Source organism: Varroa jacobsoni, unplaced genomic scaffold (genome assembly GCF_002532875.2).
Source record: "Varroa jacobsoni isolate VJ856 unplaced genomic scaffold, vjacob_1.0 scaffold_126, whole genome shotgun sequence".
Classification (NCBI taxonomy): domain Eukaryota; kingdom Metazoa; phylum Arthropoda; class Arachnida; order Mesostigmata; family Varroidae; genus Varroa; species Varroa jacobsoni.
The window spans coordinates 395,002-414,481 of NW_019213028.1; the positions used below are offsets into that span (position 1 = coordinate 395,002).

A 19,480-nucleotide genomic window follows, 5' to 3' on the forward strand; every position below is an offset into this window, starting at 1 on the left:
ATACGAATGCAGTGTTGTTCTAATGAATAACTAGTCTATAATAGTATAAATAGGCTTATTATTAATAGAAACAGTGTGAAAGTTTATTTACAAAACAACTTGACTGATAGCCAGACGCCCATGCGTATATATACCTTATCAACATAAATCTACTTTATTACTTTTGTATTATATATATAAACAACTGTCACGGTCAAGAACTAAGCTGTCTATCTGCTCCTATAACGTAGTGACGTATGTAACAGTGTTCAGGTTGATTAGTTTATACGGACGATCCCTGAGTGATCCAAAAGCCACGAAAAATTGACGCAAGATGGAAACAAAAAGATGCTCCTGCTAACATGTTAGGTATATGCCTTCAAATATCCAGCTACTAACATAACGGTAAAGAATGGCAAGTTTTCATATCACATCTTGGGAATATAGACACACATTATGTAATTCGGTTGATACCTTTGCATTGGATATTTGTTAGCAGAATAATAATAAATGCTTTAAGTAATTTCTCAATAAAAGGTGACGACGCCTAGAGATCAACCAGTCAAGTGTTATATCACACAATTTTGATCTTGGTGGAGATTGCCCAGGTTCCTAAAATTAAGCTCGGTGTGAATACTGCTAAATGCAGGCTCTTGAGTGAGATAATCAACTGCCTTTTTTCTTGGCACTAAAATTACAAATCATATGTCTGTCTCATCATTGAACGGGCGAACAAACTATTAACGCACGCTATATATAGCCTTAATTAATTAATTCTATGCAATGTATAATTGCTCCATCGCAAACAATATTCTTGTTTTTACTACTTTTTCGGAGGCAGCCAGATATTGTAAACGTGATGTGATCAGATGATTAATGATTTGAAACATTTTAATAGCATGGCTCAGTAGAGATAATACAGGTCGGTGCAGCTTGTAAAGCCCCATTGTGCTGAGTGAAAGGATTATTTTTTGAGCGATAAACTATGTGTATCGATTTTGTGCTAGATATAAGTCTTCGATAATTGTTAATTTGATACAACCTCGACAATACCTTTCCCATTAATACGTCTTAAACTTCTTTGATCATTTTACTGTACAGTACTATGTTAAACACATAGTATGGGTGTAAAATGGAGACGTTTGTAGATCTTAATGTATCGAGTAAGTCCGATAGGGGAGGTTCTATTTACTGCTTAATGAAAATGTTTTGCATTTAGTCCTTAAGCTGTTAAATGTAGCTTAAGATGGCTATTAACTCTTGGATAAACATATACAATTCATAATATATTTCTCTAATTTCGTACCACGATGATCTTTTGCTAAAATTCCGTTAAGCAATATTCTGTGTATGTGTTGGCTACACTGTACTATACTGTACTATGAATGTGTCATAAATTCTGTTCAAGCTTTTGTCGTCTCATTTCATCATTAAATTTGTCATACATCAAGCAGACTATGTACAAACCGGTCAAGTGCAGTAATCAGCATAAAGAATATTAAAATGGCAGGGTAGCCGATGTAAATTGGCATGCCAAATGCTCGGAGTGTCACTACTTGAGTACCTCTGGGCCGTGCTGAATTATCGGTGTTACAGAAGGTTTCATTGCAGCAAGATGTGCATAGATGAAGCTTGTGACGCTCGCCGACAACGACGCAATCCGGTTCACATTTATTTGCACAGGCGCGTTCGATCGAGTGTGTTCGTACACCTGTGGCCTGATCGGAGGTGTCCAGTCGATAAACCTATTGGAGGATTGCATATCAAGGCGCCCAGAGAGGTAACAAAAATAGTTACAAACGACACAGAAAAATACCCGCCAATACAAAAAATGAAACCCCCCCGTCTCAGTTAATGAAACTTTGGTCAAGGGAGTTCTAAACAATGCACGATACGCAATGTTGTGTATTCCCGGTCGCAGCGACCCTCGCCGATATCAGCAGCGTCGTGACACGTGAATATTTACCAGTTATATAGAAAGATTCCGGTGAATTTTGATTACTTCATAGCAATATTCGAGCGCCTACAAAGAGAGCTCGATGTCAGTGATACAGCTAGCAAGACGCTTACCGCGCATCCTCCTCCGTTAGCTATGCTTTGACTGCATGTCTGGAAGGTCACGTTGTACTGTGACGCATTGTAGCATGCCGCGCCGTCTATTTCCGAGTGACACTTATAGCATGAAATGTTCTTCATCGAAGGATATATTGGTTCACCAGTTTTTCTACTGCCAACAGCCCAACAAGTGTTACCTGCGTCGAAGTGAAAAATTGTACAGAAAGTCAAGTCGCTTGCCAACATCGGGCGGGCATTAAATTACGATATAAGCACTGTATTAGGTGAAATTGAATGTTGGGCATCTACATCGGTGTTGCTAAAAGAAAACTGGAAAGGAACGACCTCTAGAGTTTTGACGAAAGAGTTCTTTCACGAGAAGTTGCCATGCCTACTGAACGTTCGTACTGACCACCAAAATGTAAAATAGATGGTGTGAGCAAATCATCTACTTACATAAAACGTTTGCTTATCATAAATGGATTCCACAAAAGACGATAAGGTTACATATATCCGTTGTATGTAATTACTAATCTACGATCAGTATGTTTATTTAGTATCTCTAGCCAGACCATTTTCCCACTGGAACTCTTATTTAATTTGCGCTGGAAGAAGAGGCTCACACAAAGGTAATTTATGATGTGAGCTGTGCTAAAATTTCGAATAGATCAGAGCGGCACATAAATTAGCTTGAAAGCTAGCTCGGTAGAATATCTAGAGCTCAAGTGATACGGATACATACGGATCAAGTGATTTTAAGAAATGCGTAAAAGAATAGCGTCTAAAATGCTTAGTTTTCACCTTAGACACTACATCAAGGTAGTTGTTTTGTTAATTAGTGAGGCCTCACAATGAAAGCTGAATTAGTGGTGCAACGGGATGAAGCGTCCAACAACAACAAAGATACTTGGGAGCAAGAGTAACATCCTCGAGAAGATAAATCGGAGTGCGGCTGACCTGTTTTGCTCCGTTACATAAGGCTCCACTCTACGGTTCAGCCTATTATTTCTTTTTTAGAACTACATGACGCGAAAAAGTCATTTATGTTATGGTAATACTTAAAGGGTAGGTGTACTGTATTTGTCCAACGAAATCCATTGTGGCTTTTGAAGCAATCTGCCATGTGTACTATCGCAAATATAAAAAAAAATGTTTATCCATCTAAAAAAAGGAATAACTTACAACCGTTTACCTGCAGCCTATTCTCAAGTCAAACCTTTTTATGCCCATAGAATTTTGTATCAAAGTAAACATTTAAGTTCATAGCTTCACGTTATGAGATATCTCATCTATCGAAGAAACGCCTGGCTGTTGGAAATTATATTTTACGGTGCATCTTTACGTACAAAAACGCTAAAGAATTGTTGTTGTATTTGCATATCGTCTACGGAATACGCGTTGTGCTAGCACGAGTACAATCAGGTAGAAAGGCTCGTGTTTAGATATATAATAGTGGGTCATAAGGTGACCAAATCAATCGTGGTACCTTGTGTAACTCAACCCTTTACCTGCATTGGAATACATTGGTTTGGTTCCATAAAAACGGAAGAAATTAGTGTACTTTGGTGGCACAAGCCAAGCATTAGGTTTCCCATTATTTTTATTTGTTGTTATATCTTTATCGATAGCTTTGGAAAGTTTAATAGTCGATATCTGGCATAAATATTTTTGGTGCTCTACAGTATAGAAGACGACAATACTCGCTGAAGATTAGGACATAGCTTGGCATCCTCTTCTCGTATATTATGAGAGCCTCTGTTTTGTCTTTCTTAGTTACAAGACTGTATTAAGTAGACTCACTTCATCAATTCTGTTTTGTCGATAATTTCATAGCGCGTTGCTTTTTCAAGTGGTCCTGTTCGGTTTTCGTCGTCTCATTATGGCAACACAGCATACATGTTGGGAACTTTCTCTCTTGAACATGACAAACCATGATGTTATTTTGGCCATCTAGTTCGCTGTAAGCATGGCAACAAAAAATGCTGATTTTCCTACCTTGTGATGTATAGCTTTATGTAGGCGTCTATAGCGCAATCCAAGTGGCATTAGTCAAGCGTTTCGCACAAATCAGCTTGGGAAAGCATATAGGTAGGATGAAGCAAGATGTACGTTACTTACCTAAGAAGCTGAACAAAATGAGTAATGGCACTGATGTGACACATCCTCCGAGTCGTCCAGGGCCTTGTTTAAAGAAATCTGTTGACAGGGTTGCCATTTTTACACTGAACAGCAGGCAAGGCCTGACAGATGGCTGTTTAATAACAAACACTCGGCTGGTGATTTTGAAGTTATTTTCCACCACGCCGTGAGTATCCGTTACGTAAGTGAATGCGACATCGAGTTATATAGCCAAATATTGCCTAGAGTGGTTGCGTTGTGAATAACAGCAAAAAAAAAAAACAGAGAGACGTGTAAGAAAAGAAGCAGTAGCGTGGTGCTTCTTCCAAGATGGTTCTATAAGGGGTGGTAAGTATTGTTGTGTAAATGTTGTCTCTGTGCATGTGCGTCCCAAGGAGGTGAGCGTCGAGGAGTTGGGCAGTTCTCCAATGAGGCGCAGATGGAGATCCCTGCCGGGTGCGCGGCCCTTTTGAACAACTATGTGGATTGTGAGAGGAATGGGTTATGTGTCTCCATGGAGGAGCGCAAGGGGGGCTGGCAGGAGAAGGCAACGTGTGTTAGTCACTCGCCCGATAAGTAGCAGAAGGAAGGGTGCTTTGTCCGTCAGAAACAGAGCAGACAATATTTCGGTCTGCGCCAGTCTTAATGCTCCTTACTGCTTCAACATACATAATGGGTCCTGCGCCCAAAGAGGCTCGCCGTTTGAACACGGAGTGTTATCAAACTGCTATGAAAAGAGTAGACTGAGCGGCATGCTGTGGCGCTGCTGCGGTTGAGAGGACTACAGTCGCCTTTTGCCAAGTATACTTCCCCGTCCTGTAAGTCTTCATAAACACACTTATGCCGTCCGATTAGATTTACTATGTATATATTTTCCATGGCGGTCTAAGACCCACCAGTAACTCAATTTCAAACATTTAGGCTTGAGATGAAAAAACAAAGCGCTGGCCCATGTATGTAGCTGTGCATCTTCCAGTGTTGTTATTGTCGTGGTGAAGTTATAGGATGTGATCCTTCCAAACAGCTAAAACTTTGGATCGGTGTTCAGATAAAAACAATGAATTTGTAAGCGTGCTGCAACCATGTACGAATTCATCCTTTGGTGTGACCTAGAAATTAAAAAAGTTTTCCATGGTTTGTATGAGAACTTGAGCATCGTTATAGTAAACAAGAAATAAGACAAAAATACGTAGAATTTACTAAGTGCACTTTAATATATTTTTATGTAGATGAACACAATTACGGAAACAAATTATAGCACAATAGGAACTAAGTTACATCTTAACCTTTGTGTGTAGTTGTCATGAATGTGGTTGTCGCTAGTGGCTGTTTAAGCAGCCATTTTAATAACTAAAAATTAGGAATTGTTAGTTAATATCTATGAACAGGCCATTTAAAACTAGTTTACGACTTTCGATTGTGCCGTAACACGCAAGATCTATCACCATGTTCATAATGAATAATAGCTCCCACGATTTTTCTTGGTGTTGTTTGTTCTATGGTTAAAAAGCTTGGAAGCGATGGATTTCGCCCAGTATACCGTTCTGTTCGTCCTGGTTCGGTACAAGTAGGACGTATCTTGTCTAATGGGGAGATGATGGCAACACGGGTTTTTTTCCAGACAGCATATTCAGGTTACAAGCTTCAGCTTATTCTGAGGTAAGGAACAAAGCTACAAAGAGCTATTATAGCGACTCGTATGCCTAATTGTAGCCGCTAATGACACATTATCGTTCAGTAAAATCTTTTGTTTGCCATTTTCCGAATCGGCTATGGAAGTTCCAATGATTTAAGCCGAATTAAAGTTGAAACACGAATTGTAATTTGTAAATGTATATAAAGCTCTTAATGAAATTTTAAAAGAGACAGTTGACATTCAAATAAGATTACCGTGTCCGGATAAAAGGGACTTTTGTTACGAATTGTAACAAGCATAATTAAATTTCGTACTTCTCAATTCGGTCATAAAGAGCTTCGCCTATGTAACCTATTTATCTCGTTGCTTTATAGTAACTTGATAAGTTGCTAGAATTGTTGTTGGTTAATAGAAAAAAAAAAAAAAAACTATGCAAATAACACGTAGTCCATCGATTAATTATGAACACCAAAGTAATAGTTGATCAGGCAAGCTGCAATCAAAAATTGTTCAGCGTATGTGTGGTGCTGAGAAGTTTCCACTCCTAACCTGTTGAACACAAATTAGTCTATTAGCCTGGCAGTTACTTGCAATATATTATATGACACCTCTAAACGCACTGTATGAATTGTAGTGTTCAGCTTCTCTAACTAACTACACTGTAGCATCTATTAATATGGCAGGACCGTTATAATTATTATTACAGGAAACCCACATCAACTATGCAAGGACGCACTGTTTACTTTGGACAAGTGAATTAAAGAACATAGTAGTTAATATGAAAGCAGCCGTTCCATGGTTGTGCTTAAGTATATCAATATCGTACAAAAGCTATGGCATCGTTTGCTCTTCGGAAGCTGGCCCATCGTCCCCACAATCGAACCGTCTTTTCGAAGTATGAGGCGCTCAGCGAAGCAGAGGGAGAAATATCGTCGTGAATGCTTCAATTATCTTCATCTAGCGGAAGTCCTTTTTCCTTTTATTAGTATATGTACAACATCCACCGGGACAATGATGGACTATGGTAGGCGTAACAAAAATGTAAATATTTCTATTTTAGCTGATACCGCTTTAGACCTCAAAACGCACTGTTTACGAAGGAAAACCTCTCTTGAGGACCGCCGTATAATTTGTTATCTAACATTTGGTTTCTTCAGCATTTTAGTGGCTTTATGTTTAGCTGCGCACAGCATGAAGGAACAACCGCTGATGTTGTCTCCTGAGTGTGCTCGGCCACCGAACAGGGAGAGTTATTATGAAAGGACGATTTAAATGAAAGGTTAACCAAATGCATTGAAACAATCAGCGCAATTTTTTGTGCCTAACGCAGTTAGTGCTTTGCGGGATGCATTTTTCACGTGTCTGATGTACAACTCGAATAAAAGAAACTTGGTCAAAATAGCTTTTAATCTTCCATTAGATAATATCAAAGTGCTGTCTTCTCTTGCTGCGATTTTGTCACCCCGGAAAACCTACGTATGTTCCCAGCAAAACCACATTTCATGACGAGATAGTGCTTCCGCAGTTGCATCCTTTTCTTTTTCTCCTTTTTTCGTAAAGACGGCTTCTTTTTCCTAAGAGGATGTTCTGTCCTTACACCTGTATATCCATAGCGACCCGCATCTCTGGGAAGAGCCTGGCGATTTTTGTTTCAAATAATTTCTCAAAAGTTGTTGACCTTATTCCACAACAGGGTCTGTGCCTTGGACCGTGCGCGGACTTCCAGTCGCCGTTAACACTAACGCTTACAGCCAATAAATAGGAGTAAAAAGTTCTGATCCGCAACCGACGTTACAAGTCGTGCTCGTTATCTATAGTAGGTTTTGTTTAAATGGGGATAGAAGATATATCTTATACCATATATATATATATATGGTAAACTCTTCTATATATATATATATATATAGCCTCTGTAGTGGATAGTGAGTACCTAACACTTATAAATGCTCTAGGAGGGTGAACGTTGTAAAAAGTATAAATAAATAGAGAAAATCTTGGATATTTTAATTGTTAGTAAGGATGTTTTCCTTTTTCATATTGTATGCTCCAATTCATTGTCTATAGTAAACTAAATGACTCGATTCTGTTCAGGTAAAGCATGTTTAATTTGAGATAAATGTGGGCCGAGCAAACAATGTGTGCTCCTTGGCCCCTCTCTATTCCTAATACTGTATTGGTTCAAATGAAATATATCATCCAGCCATAACTTTTCCTAACCTTCATCCGCACATTTAAAGACTTTCCTATTGGCCATATGCCTTTACGTGTACATACTGTGAATGAAAATTCAGCTAATGACTTATCGCATTTGTTCTATTTACGTTCTAGACGAAATCAATGATACTGTGTCTACTAGCGTACACTTATTAATGTAATTTTTCTTTATTAGAGTTTAGCGGTTGCCTTTTCCGGTAAATATATAAATCACATTAATTACGGCGGTAGTTGCGGCTTTGAGAAGGTTCGACAATCGAAAATTTATTCCTCCGAGCTTTATCTAAACTTTAATTTTGCTCGACTACGTCAAAAATGGTCGATCATTTATTTGGTAGCGTTAATCGATCCAATTTTATACTAATTTTTCTTTAGATTTTCAAAAATCTACATATATGAATCAGTTCACCTCAGAACTTGTCATTTAGGTATCAGAGGAAGCTGCTCTGCTGCTCGAGCCGTCTTCTGCGCACGTTCGCAATCTGCCTCCTTTTCCCCCTACCTTCATGCATGCAACCACCGCTCCATAAGGTAAACCCTATGGAGCGGTGGTCGCAGAACATACTGGGTGAAAAACCGATTCACGACCACCTTACGGCGATAGACAGGCAGACAACAAGCTCATGAGTCCTGAGGGAAAGGGAAATATGCGGGCGGTGGTGGCGTTGGCCGCTGCAATGGTTTCAGTGCTACGATGACGATTAAATGGAGGAGAGGAGATAAGAGAGAAGAAGGTTTAGAAAGGGGGTTGCAGGCAACGGCGGCCGCAGACGACGGTCGCGGGCGGATGGCGGACTCGCGCTACTTCGCCCTGCTCGGTGTCCGTCCGTCGGTCCATGGGTCCGTGAATGGAACCGTTGCGATACAGCCGTTTTTGCTACCAATGCTATTACGACTACCCCTGCTAGGTTCGTCGCGGATCGTTTGTCTTAGAAGTGAACATGAATTCAAGTAGTGGTATAACGCCACTAGCCAACCAAAGCGGCGATCAGGCCAGCAGCTGCCGAATCCAGCGTGCTGATTCTATTGTTTCATTTTCGTTTGTCACTACTGTTGGTGCCAGCTGCAGTCCACAGTGACGACCAACTGTTGGACAAGTCCGTCGGTTCAGCGAGCTGTTAAGTCGACTGCTGAACTTGGATTTATTTAACTCTAATCTAACGTCTATTCTGTCGTCCACTTCATGCTCCCATAGTTGGCGCGAGTACGGTCATCATCATCATCATCATCATCATAGTTACTAGGTTGCCGCCTTCGTCGCCCACTGTTCGCTCTGTTCAGTTCAGTATTGCCGACGTTCGTTGGCACTCTCCGTCGACAGTTCCAGTCGTGCGGCCGTTGTTGTCGCTGCTCGCCGCCACCGCCGCCATTTTGTGCGTGAGGAGTACCGCTCTGCGCTCCGCGTCGCCGCGGTTCCCCAAAACCGCGCCACGCCGGATACACAGCAACAACAGCCGCAGCAGCAGCAGCACAGCGAGCGAGTGAATGAGTGAGTGAGTAAGCCAGGTAGGCAATGGACGGCAAACGTAAACCACCGCTACGATCAGTACCGCCATTAGCACCGCGCTCGTATGGGCGCCGAGCCACTTTCTGATCAGTTGAATAAGCGGACGCAGAGCCAGACGAAGAAGCGCACCAGCATATGTGAACGGCCACTCTACTGTACAGAACGTAGCTCTATCCGAAGGCTATTAATTCTACCGCAGAAAGTAGAAAATAAAACGACACAGTGATAGAGTAAGAAAGGGAGAAAGAGGGAGAAAGGTACATGATATATGACTACCCCCCATTGTCTTCAGTCATCAATTAGCCGATTCTGTGCAATTTTACACAGTGTGACTTCTAGTGTTTTTGTGTTATGTTTCATCCAAGCTTTCTGCAGTGATGATACGGTGAAGTGAGTGCGTGCGTGCGTGTGTGCGTGCGTGCGTGCGTGTAGATGTTCGGTCATTATGTCAGCATTGACGTAGCGTTTTTCGGTTTGTTTCGTGCTCGTATTCAAGTGTTTTTCTCATTTTTTATCCGGCTCCTTTAGAGGTAAGTAAGTAGTTGTAAGTTATTATCTGATTGTCTAACGCTCTCCCTGGCTCATGCGTGAACATGTAGCTACGTTGCACTAACCATTACGTGTGTACGATTTATAAGTTATTCTGTGCGCCGGGTATCCTTTATTGAAAGAACGGTTGTTGGCAGAAGAAGACTTATTAGCAACGCCAATTCATGTGGGCGATTGCGCGCTCTGCTATTTGAAACTGCTTTTCCATTAAATCGGTCCCGTTCGGCCTGTACCTATTTTTTTTTCACTTTTTCGACCTACCCAAGGGTGTTACCCAAGCAAACTATTTCCTGTAGAATACTAGTTGGGAAGTCACAATAAGATTCTATATATGGATAACTTTATGAAAATGTTCCTCTATAATTAGTATTTACTTGATTGAAGACTTGCCAATGTTTGTGGGCAAAATCTGACAACTGACATTTTTTAGGTAGGTGCTAGGTCTGGACTCGAAGAGCGACATGTGTGAGGCTGTGGGTCCAAGTCCGTGTGCCTCATCGGATAAACGTAGACGTTTCTTTATCTTTTTTTTTCACTGTTTTTTTGAGTCTGTGCTAAAGCTAGCTTTTGTGTTTGAAGCTAACACTATCCTGTAGACCATCGTAACGTAGATATATATATATCGCTCACTACTAGATCCCGTAATTTGTGGTCCGCAGTAGACTGCTGCTACTCCTGCGACCTTTGTGAAGCTCGAGGCTTTGTGAGGTGCTGCTGTTAGTAATAGCACTGTCACCCCACCCCCTCCCTCTCCCCCGCTGCTCCCCACTCGGCTTAACCCGATGTCCGCCTGTCTCTCGCAGCTGCTGCTGCTCTTAAACCGCCTCTAGCAGCAGCAACATCAGCCCCGTCCGCTGTTACCGCCATCTCCGTTGCCGCCGGCGCCGCAACCGCTACGCATCGAGTTGTATCGTAACCGTGTGCACCCGCCCCTGTGCCCACTCTCTGTCCGACCGCCTGCCTGAACGCCGCGCTGCTGTTCACTGACGCATTCAGCACCATCAACATTCACACACCTACGTATGTACAAGCTACGTTCGTCTAGTCTATTCTACTCTACTTAAATATTGAGATACGACCATAGCTCAGCCAGGGCGGTGACAGGCACCATTGCCGCACTGATCATCACCACAGTCATCACCGCCATTTTCACTGCGTCCGTATTAGCAGTCCAGCAATTCCGCCAGTCTGAGTTTCAGCGTGCGTGTGTGCATGGCTCGAGTACTATTGACGCTTCGGTTCGTAGGCTTCTACGTTCTTCGTAGCGATAATGGCTAAGGTCCATTCGTCCCAGCAGAGCCTTGGTTCAGGCTCTCGTTCGTTCGTTATCACTCTGTCATTCGCCCAGCCTTACGGTTTGCTCGGCCACCGTCCGTCCGTTCATCGCGTAACAACAGGCGGCGGATGTCCTCACGCAATAATGACTCATCTCATTCACACACACATGCACGCACATTCCGATTTATACTACTAGTACTAGTATGATTTCTATTGCTAATACCTCCACTATCAACACATTCGACATTTTTCGGCAACTTATCCGCGCCAACGTTCATTTCGCTCTACTGCTCGCCTGTTTACCGCCGCTGTTTCGTCGCAGAACTATTCTGCGCTCATTCGCCGCACGTTTTCCGTCGTCGTCAACGGTCGCTACCAGTTGCCGGTTCCGACCGGCCTCCATCCGCTCTTCGTTTACTCGCTGGCTTGAGGGTCGTTCCTTCACTCTAGCTGGTCGTCGTCCACCGCTTGTTGTCGCTGCTGTCGCTGTCGGGCCGTGCCCCCACTCTCAACATAATCCCATCCCCCCCCCGTTGCCTCCTACCGACAACAGTCGACCGGCCCCCCCGAAGTCCGCGCTCACTGCGTCGCGTAGAACGGCTTCAAGTCGCAGTCGCGTCCGATGTTGCTAGCGGCCGGCGGCAGCATTAGCACCGAGAGCAAGATCAGGCAATCAGCAGCAGCGCAGCCAGGCTGCCTGTTCACATGTCCTGCCGCTGTGCATGTCTCATGTTCACATGTCTCGGAAATGTGGCGGTGCCGCATTGCGACGAGCTGTTGTCGTGGTCTTTCGACGACGTTCGTCATTCGTCCCCGGCCAAATCCTTAGCAGCTGCAACGGCAACGCCAGCGGGGCGACACGATCCGACAACGGCAGCAGCAGCAGCGGCTGAGGCGATGATGGTCGCTTGGCGGTGCGCTAGTCGTAGTCGATCCCTGGTAGAGCGGGGCCGCTGTTGTCTCTCTCAGTCGGTCGCGTTCGGCTTCTTCCATGCGGCGCCGCAACGAGGTAGGGCGGGACCTGTGAAAGTGGCAGTGAGCGACTAGTGACGAAAAACGAGCAACGAACAGCAGTAGAAACAGCGAGAAAGACGCGCGAACCACCACGATCGCCATCGTCGTCGCTACCAATAACGGGTCAACCGCAGTAAACATTGTACCCCGCGCTGTACTATCATGTATGGCAGCATTGCTGGAATACAGCTGCGGGTTTGGCGGCGCTGGATTCAGTTACCGAGCGGCAGGGGCGATGGCGGCGCGGACGCTGACGCCGCGAACGCAACCGCCCTACCAGCCGCCGCAGTCGCAGCTATAGGAACGAGCGCAAGAGACGACCGCAGTCAGCACCGTGGAGTGAGTAGTGGTCATTGATCAACTGGTCGAAAAAAGGACAGAAACAAAATGAAAGACTCCACGAAACCGATAAAAAAGGACTAACGAGTCAGCGCGCGAAATTCGCCGCCGAACGTATCGACTGAAGGTAAAAAAAAAAGTTGCCAAGGACAACGACGATGAACATGTGCTCGCGTACGCGCAATGCTCAACTGTGAGAAAGAGAGATGGCGGTGGTAGACCCGCGTGGAAGACAGACCTGCATCAATACACAGCAAGCGCTGTTGCGACATTATAATAATATAACAGCTCTTGCTAATATCGCTGCTACAAAATCGATATCCCTCGATACAATGATGAACAAGATGAAAAAAGGGACTGCGGAAGGAACTATGTTATTGCAACAGTTGATGCATTCAGTGTTTTTTCATTCATTTGTAAAAGAAATCTACGTCCATCGTGTGTCTGTGTGTGTGTGTGTGCATTCTGTTTTCGGCTGTATCATGCTTCTGATGATGAAAATTGTGACTATGGTGAGGAGCGACAGAAGCTTGATGAGGGAAATCCAAAACCGCATTTCGGCGAGCAGGTACTAACCTCGCAGAACGAAGAGAATGCATGACGTCCGAGAAAAACAAGATTATTTTTGTTAGTCTGAAGGATTCCAAAAGAAGATTGCTTCAACTGGTAATCTTTCTTGCAAGCTATTCTCGCTTGTTATCGGAGCTTGAATTTATCACCTTGAATCTGTCGTTCTAATAAATAAAAAAAAAATTGTCGAAGTTAACGTAGAATAATTAAGTCAATAAATAACGTCACCTGTTTTGGAGTAAATCCACTCCGCAACACATCTTTGTACCATCCTCGCCATTTATAATAACTTATTGAATGAAATACACAAATATTGTAATATACGGAGATTCACTTTCTCTATCGCATTGTATTTATGTGGCGCCGGAAGAAATATGTTACCTATAGGCGACACTGGCACTGGCTAGACCTTTCTTCTGCTAATTTTACTTCTCTGCATCAGTGGACATGTTCTCGTCCTCTAGTGCTTAGCTGCGTAATGCTCATCTTAGTTTAGATCGACTACGCTCTTATTATCCACGAACTGCTCAATCGCTAGCGTGCCTCAAGAAGTTCTATCGAAATAAATATCTAGCCCTATATGATACTATTAATATTATTCTTCTGTTTGTACTGGCAAGTTGATTGTTTCTATCTAGCTCTAAAACGTACTGTTATAGTCACTTCAACTGAAATTTCGAATAACAAAAATATGCAATGTAATGGTAATCTTCTGCCAATTATTACTGATAAGGAGTCCATTTTGTTACGAAAAAGATAGCCAGGTATTACCTCCACTTAAACCTTAAAAGGTCTGCGATTTTAATTCAATCGAACACATGCATCTTGCAGATGTGTCAATAAGGTAGATTATTCCTATTATCCCATAGTGTAACGCGCTGTACGCAGGCGGTTATTGTTCATTGAAGTCGTATTAACGAGCACTATACAAATTGCACTGGAAATAGTAGTCGCCACGGATCGGCGCAAAATAGACAAAAGCTTAAATTAGATTTAATTTGCCGACCGAGGGTGCGTCGTTTTATCTTCGAATCTCGAAACAGCTGTGGAGGGTACGGAAGCGCCTTCCGACGCTAGGCGGTGTCACGGTAGAGGTGGTAAGAGGCCGTTCAAGATTTGCAGTGCACTCTGTGGGTCTGACGTTCATACCACGTATACGATGCTCACTCTGATATATACTCCTTGAGATACCACAAGCAAGGAGCAAACAGTTCGTTTCATTAAAACAATACGCACGAGACCTAATGATTAATTTACTTAATGCTCTACTGACTCTTTTTTCGCATCGGGACTTTCCTTGTCAAAAGATGAGCTTAATCTACGGTTTTTCAAGCAAGGCACATATATCACTGTATGTAATATTTGCACGCGGATTTACTCTTTACATTCTTTGCTTTTCAACTGGCCTAGAAAGTTAGTGTATTGAATACAAATCACCTTATTTACCCAGTACCGTTACATTAGATATGGAATTTCTTAGCTAGATATTATTAGAACTATACTTCCCGCTAAGTATCTCAATGTCATTCTGGATATTAGGCCTCATAATCAGGCCGTTATTTACTGACGTCCTTTTTGTTTATTTTAGGGTTCATAAATAATTTGTAATAAGGTACAGTTAACTCTAGGTACCATGAATTACTGGTTATTATTCGTTAATATCCATAATGGGGGGCATATGCTAATAAGAGTCGGGCGAATCTAACTTTTGTTATATGTTGTTACTGTATAGAACATTAGACCATGAATAACTATGATGCCCTGTGTGTGAAAATATTGGCAGTCAACGCTTTTTTTTTAAATAGCAGGTGTTCGTAATTGCGCATCTGCAGAGACGGAAGCAGCGAAGAAAGAAATAAGTTTTGAAAAGTGGGCTGTACACTAAAGCATCGCTTTATTTTAGCACTGCCCTGTCACCTTAAGGCGCATAGCAAACTTTTGGAAGGATAAAATTGAAATCTACCAATAGCGTGGCTAAAATTCTAAGAACCATCTGCTACACAAAATAAATTTCATAAGCGGATTTCAAAGATCTTTAGTGATTAAATCATTTCATTGTGATGGACCTGATGCTTTATGCAGACCACCGAAAAGAAATGATTCATCGTGTCCCGGAGTAGAGTTGGACCCCATCCTGATGGTGAGACTTAGCTCCTAGTTAATGCTTTGGTAAGCATTAGTCATTGCGTTATATTGTGTACTATCGATCCATTCAATCGGTACATCCTGAGACGACATGGCAATTACACTAACAGCACGTTTTTTTGCAGATACGCGATAAGCAAGTTCGCAGGTTGCTGGTGTGAGTCGCGTGTTCGTCCGTGATGTGTGCATCGACAAAAAAAAGATAGAAAATAAAATCGTACTTTGAAAAAACGCTTTGGTCGTTGTGAATTTGCTTGCTTCTGCCACTCCTCTTCTCATAGATAGCTCTTCTTCATGCCGATTAAAAAATGCACGTTATCATAGTACTTTCTATAAGAACACCCTGCAATCATCATAAAATTGCACATTCTACCCGGTGATCCCTATACAAGGCAAGATCTCGGCGGGTTTTGGACAATACTGGCTTGCAGTAAATCTAATTTCAGTTCTGTCCACATATGCGTCTCAGTTTGCTGCTTTCGGACATGTTTTAACTCTTCAGAAGTGAACACGTTTTAGTGACTACAGTAAATCATTTCATGTTGGAACTAAATATGAAAGGTCATTTTCTAATAGTACACTTCTCCAGCGCTAGCAACGGTGCAACATCGTGAAGATTTTCATGTTCTAGCATTTTTTCCCGAGTGATTATGCTACTATTTGCTGTTCGCTTTGGCTTCAGGTGGAGCCAGCGGAGGTTCAGGAGCTAATGGTAGTGGCGTTGTTAGCACGAGCACCATCACACCGCAAAGTAATGGATTCGTCCCAGTATCGCTGTATATGTCCCTCGTACGGGCGGAGGAAAGCTGCAATTCAGAGAGACCTTTCAAATGCCCCTTGTGTGACTATTCCGCCAAAACAAAATACCGCATTAAAGAACATATTATCGACCATAGCAAATCGTTCGTCTGCGATGTCTGCCAAAGGGGGTAAGGCAATTTGTTTGTTATTTCAATTTGACACAGCATCAATCTAAAAGAATAGACAGTTACAAGTGAGTGTGATATTTAAAAGTTTTTAGAAATTTGGAAACAGTTATCTATTAAAAACATATTATTTACGCAGTAATTATCCGACCGCATACGTTTTGAAAAAATAAAATTTGGAACCTGTATTTCTTTCTACATAAGACTATCATTCATGGATGAGCTCGAACGAAGCAGAAAATAGCTCAGTCGTTCCTAATAACTACATTACCTACGCCACCGTAGCTGTCAAGCTATCAATCGTTTACAACAATAACAACAACAAATATAATAATGGGACTGAATATTTCGATATCTGTGGCTAGTTAGGTTGAGCCACGCTAAAGCCAATATCGGCCAAATCGAAATGTACAACTCATCAAATCATTAGCTCTGCCACATATCGTGCACACGACTCATTGTCGACCTTATTCGTTCTCTCCGTGCTGCTTCTGCTTATAATGATGATGGTGATATCGCGGCCCGCTGGATGACGCTGAACTAGCGAGACGTTAAGCGAACTTCGACGGAACGTTATTTTCTCGTAGTACCTTTATGGTCGCTGCAGACCCGCGGTCGGCGTTTCCCGGCGTCACCGCCGCCGCCGCCGCTTGGGTCTGCTATTGGCGCCTCCTGCCAGCCCGAACAGCCGCAGCCGCTGCCAATAAGAAAATTGCTGGCGTGCGACTAGAGATTTTGATAGGTCGACCGAGGTCTTTCTGTGCATATTTCGTGACTGTCACTCGCTGCTGCTGTCGCCATTCCAGCCTTAGCCAGCATTCGCCCCGACTAAACTGTTCCTACCAGCACAAGAAGTGGTCTCTGATCGTGACCAGCGAACTCGGACTAGATAGCTACAGTGACGCGGTGTTTGAATACGACTCGAATCGCTAGATCCATACTCCATTTCCTCGATCCTTTAGTTTGTTCGTTCGTCGGTGCTTGTAAGAAGGCGATTCCTTCCCGCGTACAGAACTGCACAAGCTTTCTCCAGGGCTGTGCTAGCAGTTCTCGAGCTCGACACAAGACCTAGTTTATCTTGCGTCTGTCGTCCGTTAATATATGTACTTGCCATTTTTACTAATTACATTACATTTTAAGAAATTGACCTGCGTCAATAGGATCGGAAGCAATATAGAGGAAAGGGGAGGCAGTTATTGCAGTAGGTCAGTCCCGTAAGAGGAATTGGCTTCATATAGTCGGAAACACCTCTTGTAAATCGCACTTCATGTCGAAACTTCCTGAAACAGTTTTTCTATCGACGCCTCTGATAAACTGGCAAAAACGAGAGCTTTTCAAAAATCGCGATTTGATCTAAAGCCATTGCTATGTATGGTTAGTGGATCACAAGTGCAAATATCATTTTAAGCACCTCTTATATGAACTACCTATTAATTCTTTGTTGTTGTTCGTGTTCTGTATTTGCAGATTCGGCCGCAAGTCATCGCTTCAACAGCATCTCGTTTCCCAACACGGCCTCCATCAGGGCATTGGGATAAAGGCCTGCGGGAAGCGATAGCCGGCAAAAAACGCCAACCCGAGGCGGTCATCTTTCAACGTTCAACGGAAACATAAAGCCACCTAAAGGACGAAACGAATCAACCTGTAGAGCTTCCTTTTGTTCTCATTAATTCCAGCCTAATTAATTGTAATTATTTTTTTCCACCATAGGGAGTATTACCGCTATAATTACTGATATGTGTTGTAAGACAAGCAGCTATGATTAAAAATTGCCGCTACCTGTTTTTGTCGTCTTGACCCTGATATCAGAGTGCACCTATATTCTAGCTTAGAGAATGCATACGGACTACATTACAATGATATTAGGTCCTGCAGTTATGTTCACTACTTCGTAGGACATCCAGCGGCTCAACCCTCTGTTCAGATTGATCGAGAGCGGAACAATGCACCAACATAACACAACTGACCGCTTTTAGCCACTACATTAAATATAATTATGATATGCGTATGATGGCTAGTCATTTGTACAACGCCTTCCGGTATTGCCGAGGAGAGAACTGAAAGTAACCAAAATTATGAAAGTTGTACAGAAAGCATATATTTAGAAAATGGGTAGAAATGAAGAAGACCGAGCAACCAATGTGCCGGGTCAACTGTAAATAGAGATTGCTGCCCGTGATTGTGACTATAATAGAAAACAGAAAAAGACTCGAGACATCGTGCTCTACCATATATATATATATATATATATATTTCAATTAGAGATTCAGCAAATTGTCCAGTCGAGCCGGCGATCGATGTGGCGCGTCCAGATGCATAGCCATTCATATGGATGACATATGTACACCTATATTAAAGTTTAGTGAATCGCGAGAGTAAGCGACTCGACATGATTTGAAAAAATGAGGAAAGATTGAATGAGAAGGAACAAGTGTTTACGCGTAAACCATCGCTTACTGCACATTATTTATGAATAACACTTACACACACATGATCATAATATATTGCAGGTACGGAGCATGCGAACCAATTTGTCCCGTTTCATTTGAAGCGGACAGAATTATTTGAATTACGAGTCAATCACGCCAAGCGTAATCCTAAAATTGTCAGTTTTTCGACTTATTTTTCTTTCTGATGGTATATTACACATAAATATGTACTTGACGATTCACACATACGCACGTAGACGCATTTTGTCTAATCAATATGTCTCATATACACCTAGTGCTATCTATATAAAGTGACATGTAAAACACGTGGCGGTGTGGTTCTATCTGTAATCATGCCTCTACCTTCTTAGAGAAAGGTGGCCTCGAAACAGCTCCCCCATAGTTGCGTGCTGTAAAGTTTGATGGCGTTATTTTTGAAATTTTTTTTTTATCAAAACGGTAGCCGACAACAGGTGTGGGGGTGTATCCACTAGGACTTAACGAAAAAAGTCACCGATCGCCTACCAACCCACACAATGTGCCTTTAATCACAAAGACAGGAAGAGAGCGAAAAGGGATAATGTAAATCGTGTTATTATGCCGCAGAGACAAAAGCTATAAAAAAACAACACTAGAGTATTCGATAAAAAGGAAAGCGGTCTCGGTGATGCCTTGTAGTATGTAATATTGTTTGTTGATGAGTTTTTTGCCGGTGCTGATT

The 19,480-nt window shown here is 42.5% G+C and overlaps 2 protein-coding genes and 1 long non-coding RNA gene across 3 annotated transcripts; 2 read left to right on the forward strand and 1 right to left on the reverse strand.

The window, feature by feature from the left end:
* Window positions 1-131: 131 nt before the first annotated feature.
* Window positions 132-4,249, reverse strand: LOC111267577 (uncharacterized). Its single transcript, XM_022845867.2, has 3 exons — window positions 4,153-4,249; window positions 2,050-2,231; window positions 132-1,724 (listed from the first exon to the last, which is right to left on the reverse strand). The coding sequence occupies exons 1-3, from the start codon at window positions 4,247-4,249 to the stop codon at window positions 1,419-1,421; spliced, it is 585 nt and encodes a 194-aa protein (XP_022701602.1). The 3' UTR covers window positions 132-1,418.
* Window positions 4,180-7,187, forward strand: LOC111267587 (uncharacterized). The gene is made up of 4 exons (XR_002684727.2): window positions 4,180-4,339; window positions 4,548-4,970; window positions 5,663-5,811; window positions 6,495-7,187. It is a non-coding gene; the product is annotated as an uncharacterized LOC111267587 (long non-coding RNA).
* An 8,733-nt stretch (window positions 7,188-15,920) lies between these two features.
* LOC147753896 (zinc finger and BTB domain-containing protein 8B-like) lies at window positions 15,921-19,471 on the forward strand. Its single transcript, XM_086971459.1, has 2 exons — window positions 15,921-16,333; window positions 17,798-19,471. Exons 1-2 carry the CDS (start codon window positions 16,185-16,187, stop codon window positions 17,886-17,888), a joined length of 240 nt encoding a protein of 79 aa, XP_086827585.1. The 5' UTR covers window positions 15,921-16,184; the 3' UTR covers window positions 17,889-19,471.
* The last annotated feature ends 9 nt before the right edge of the window (window positions 19,472-19,480 follow it).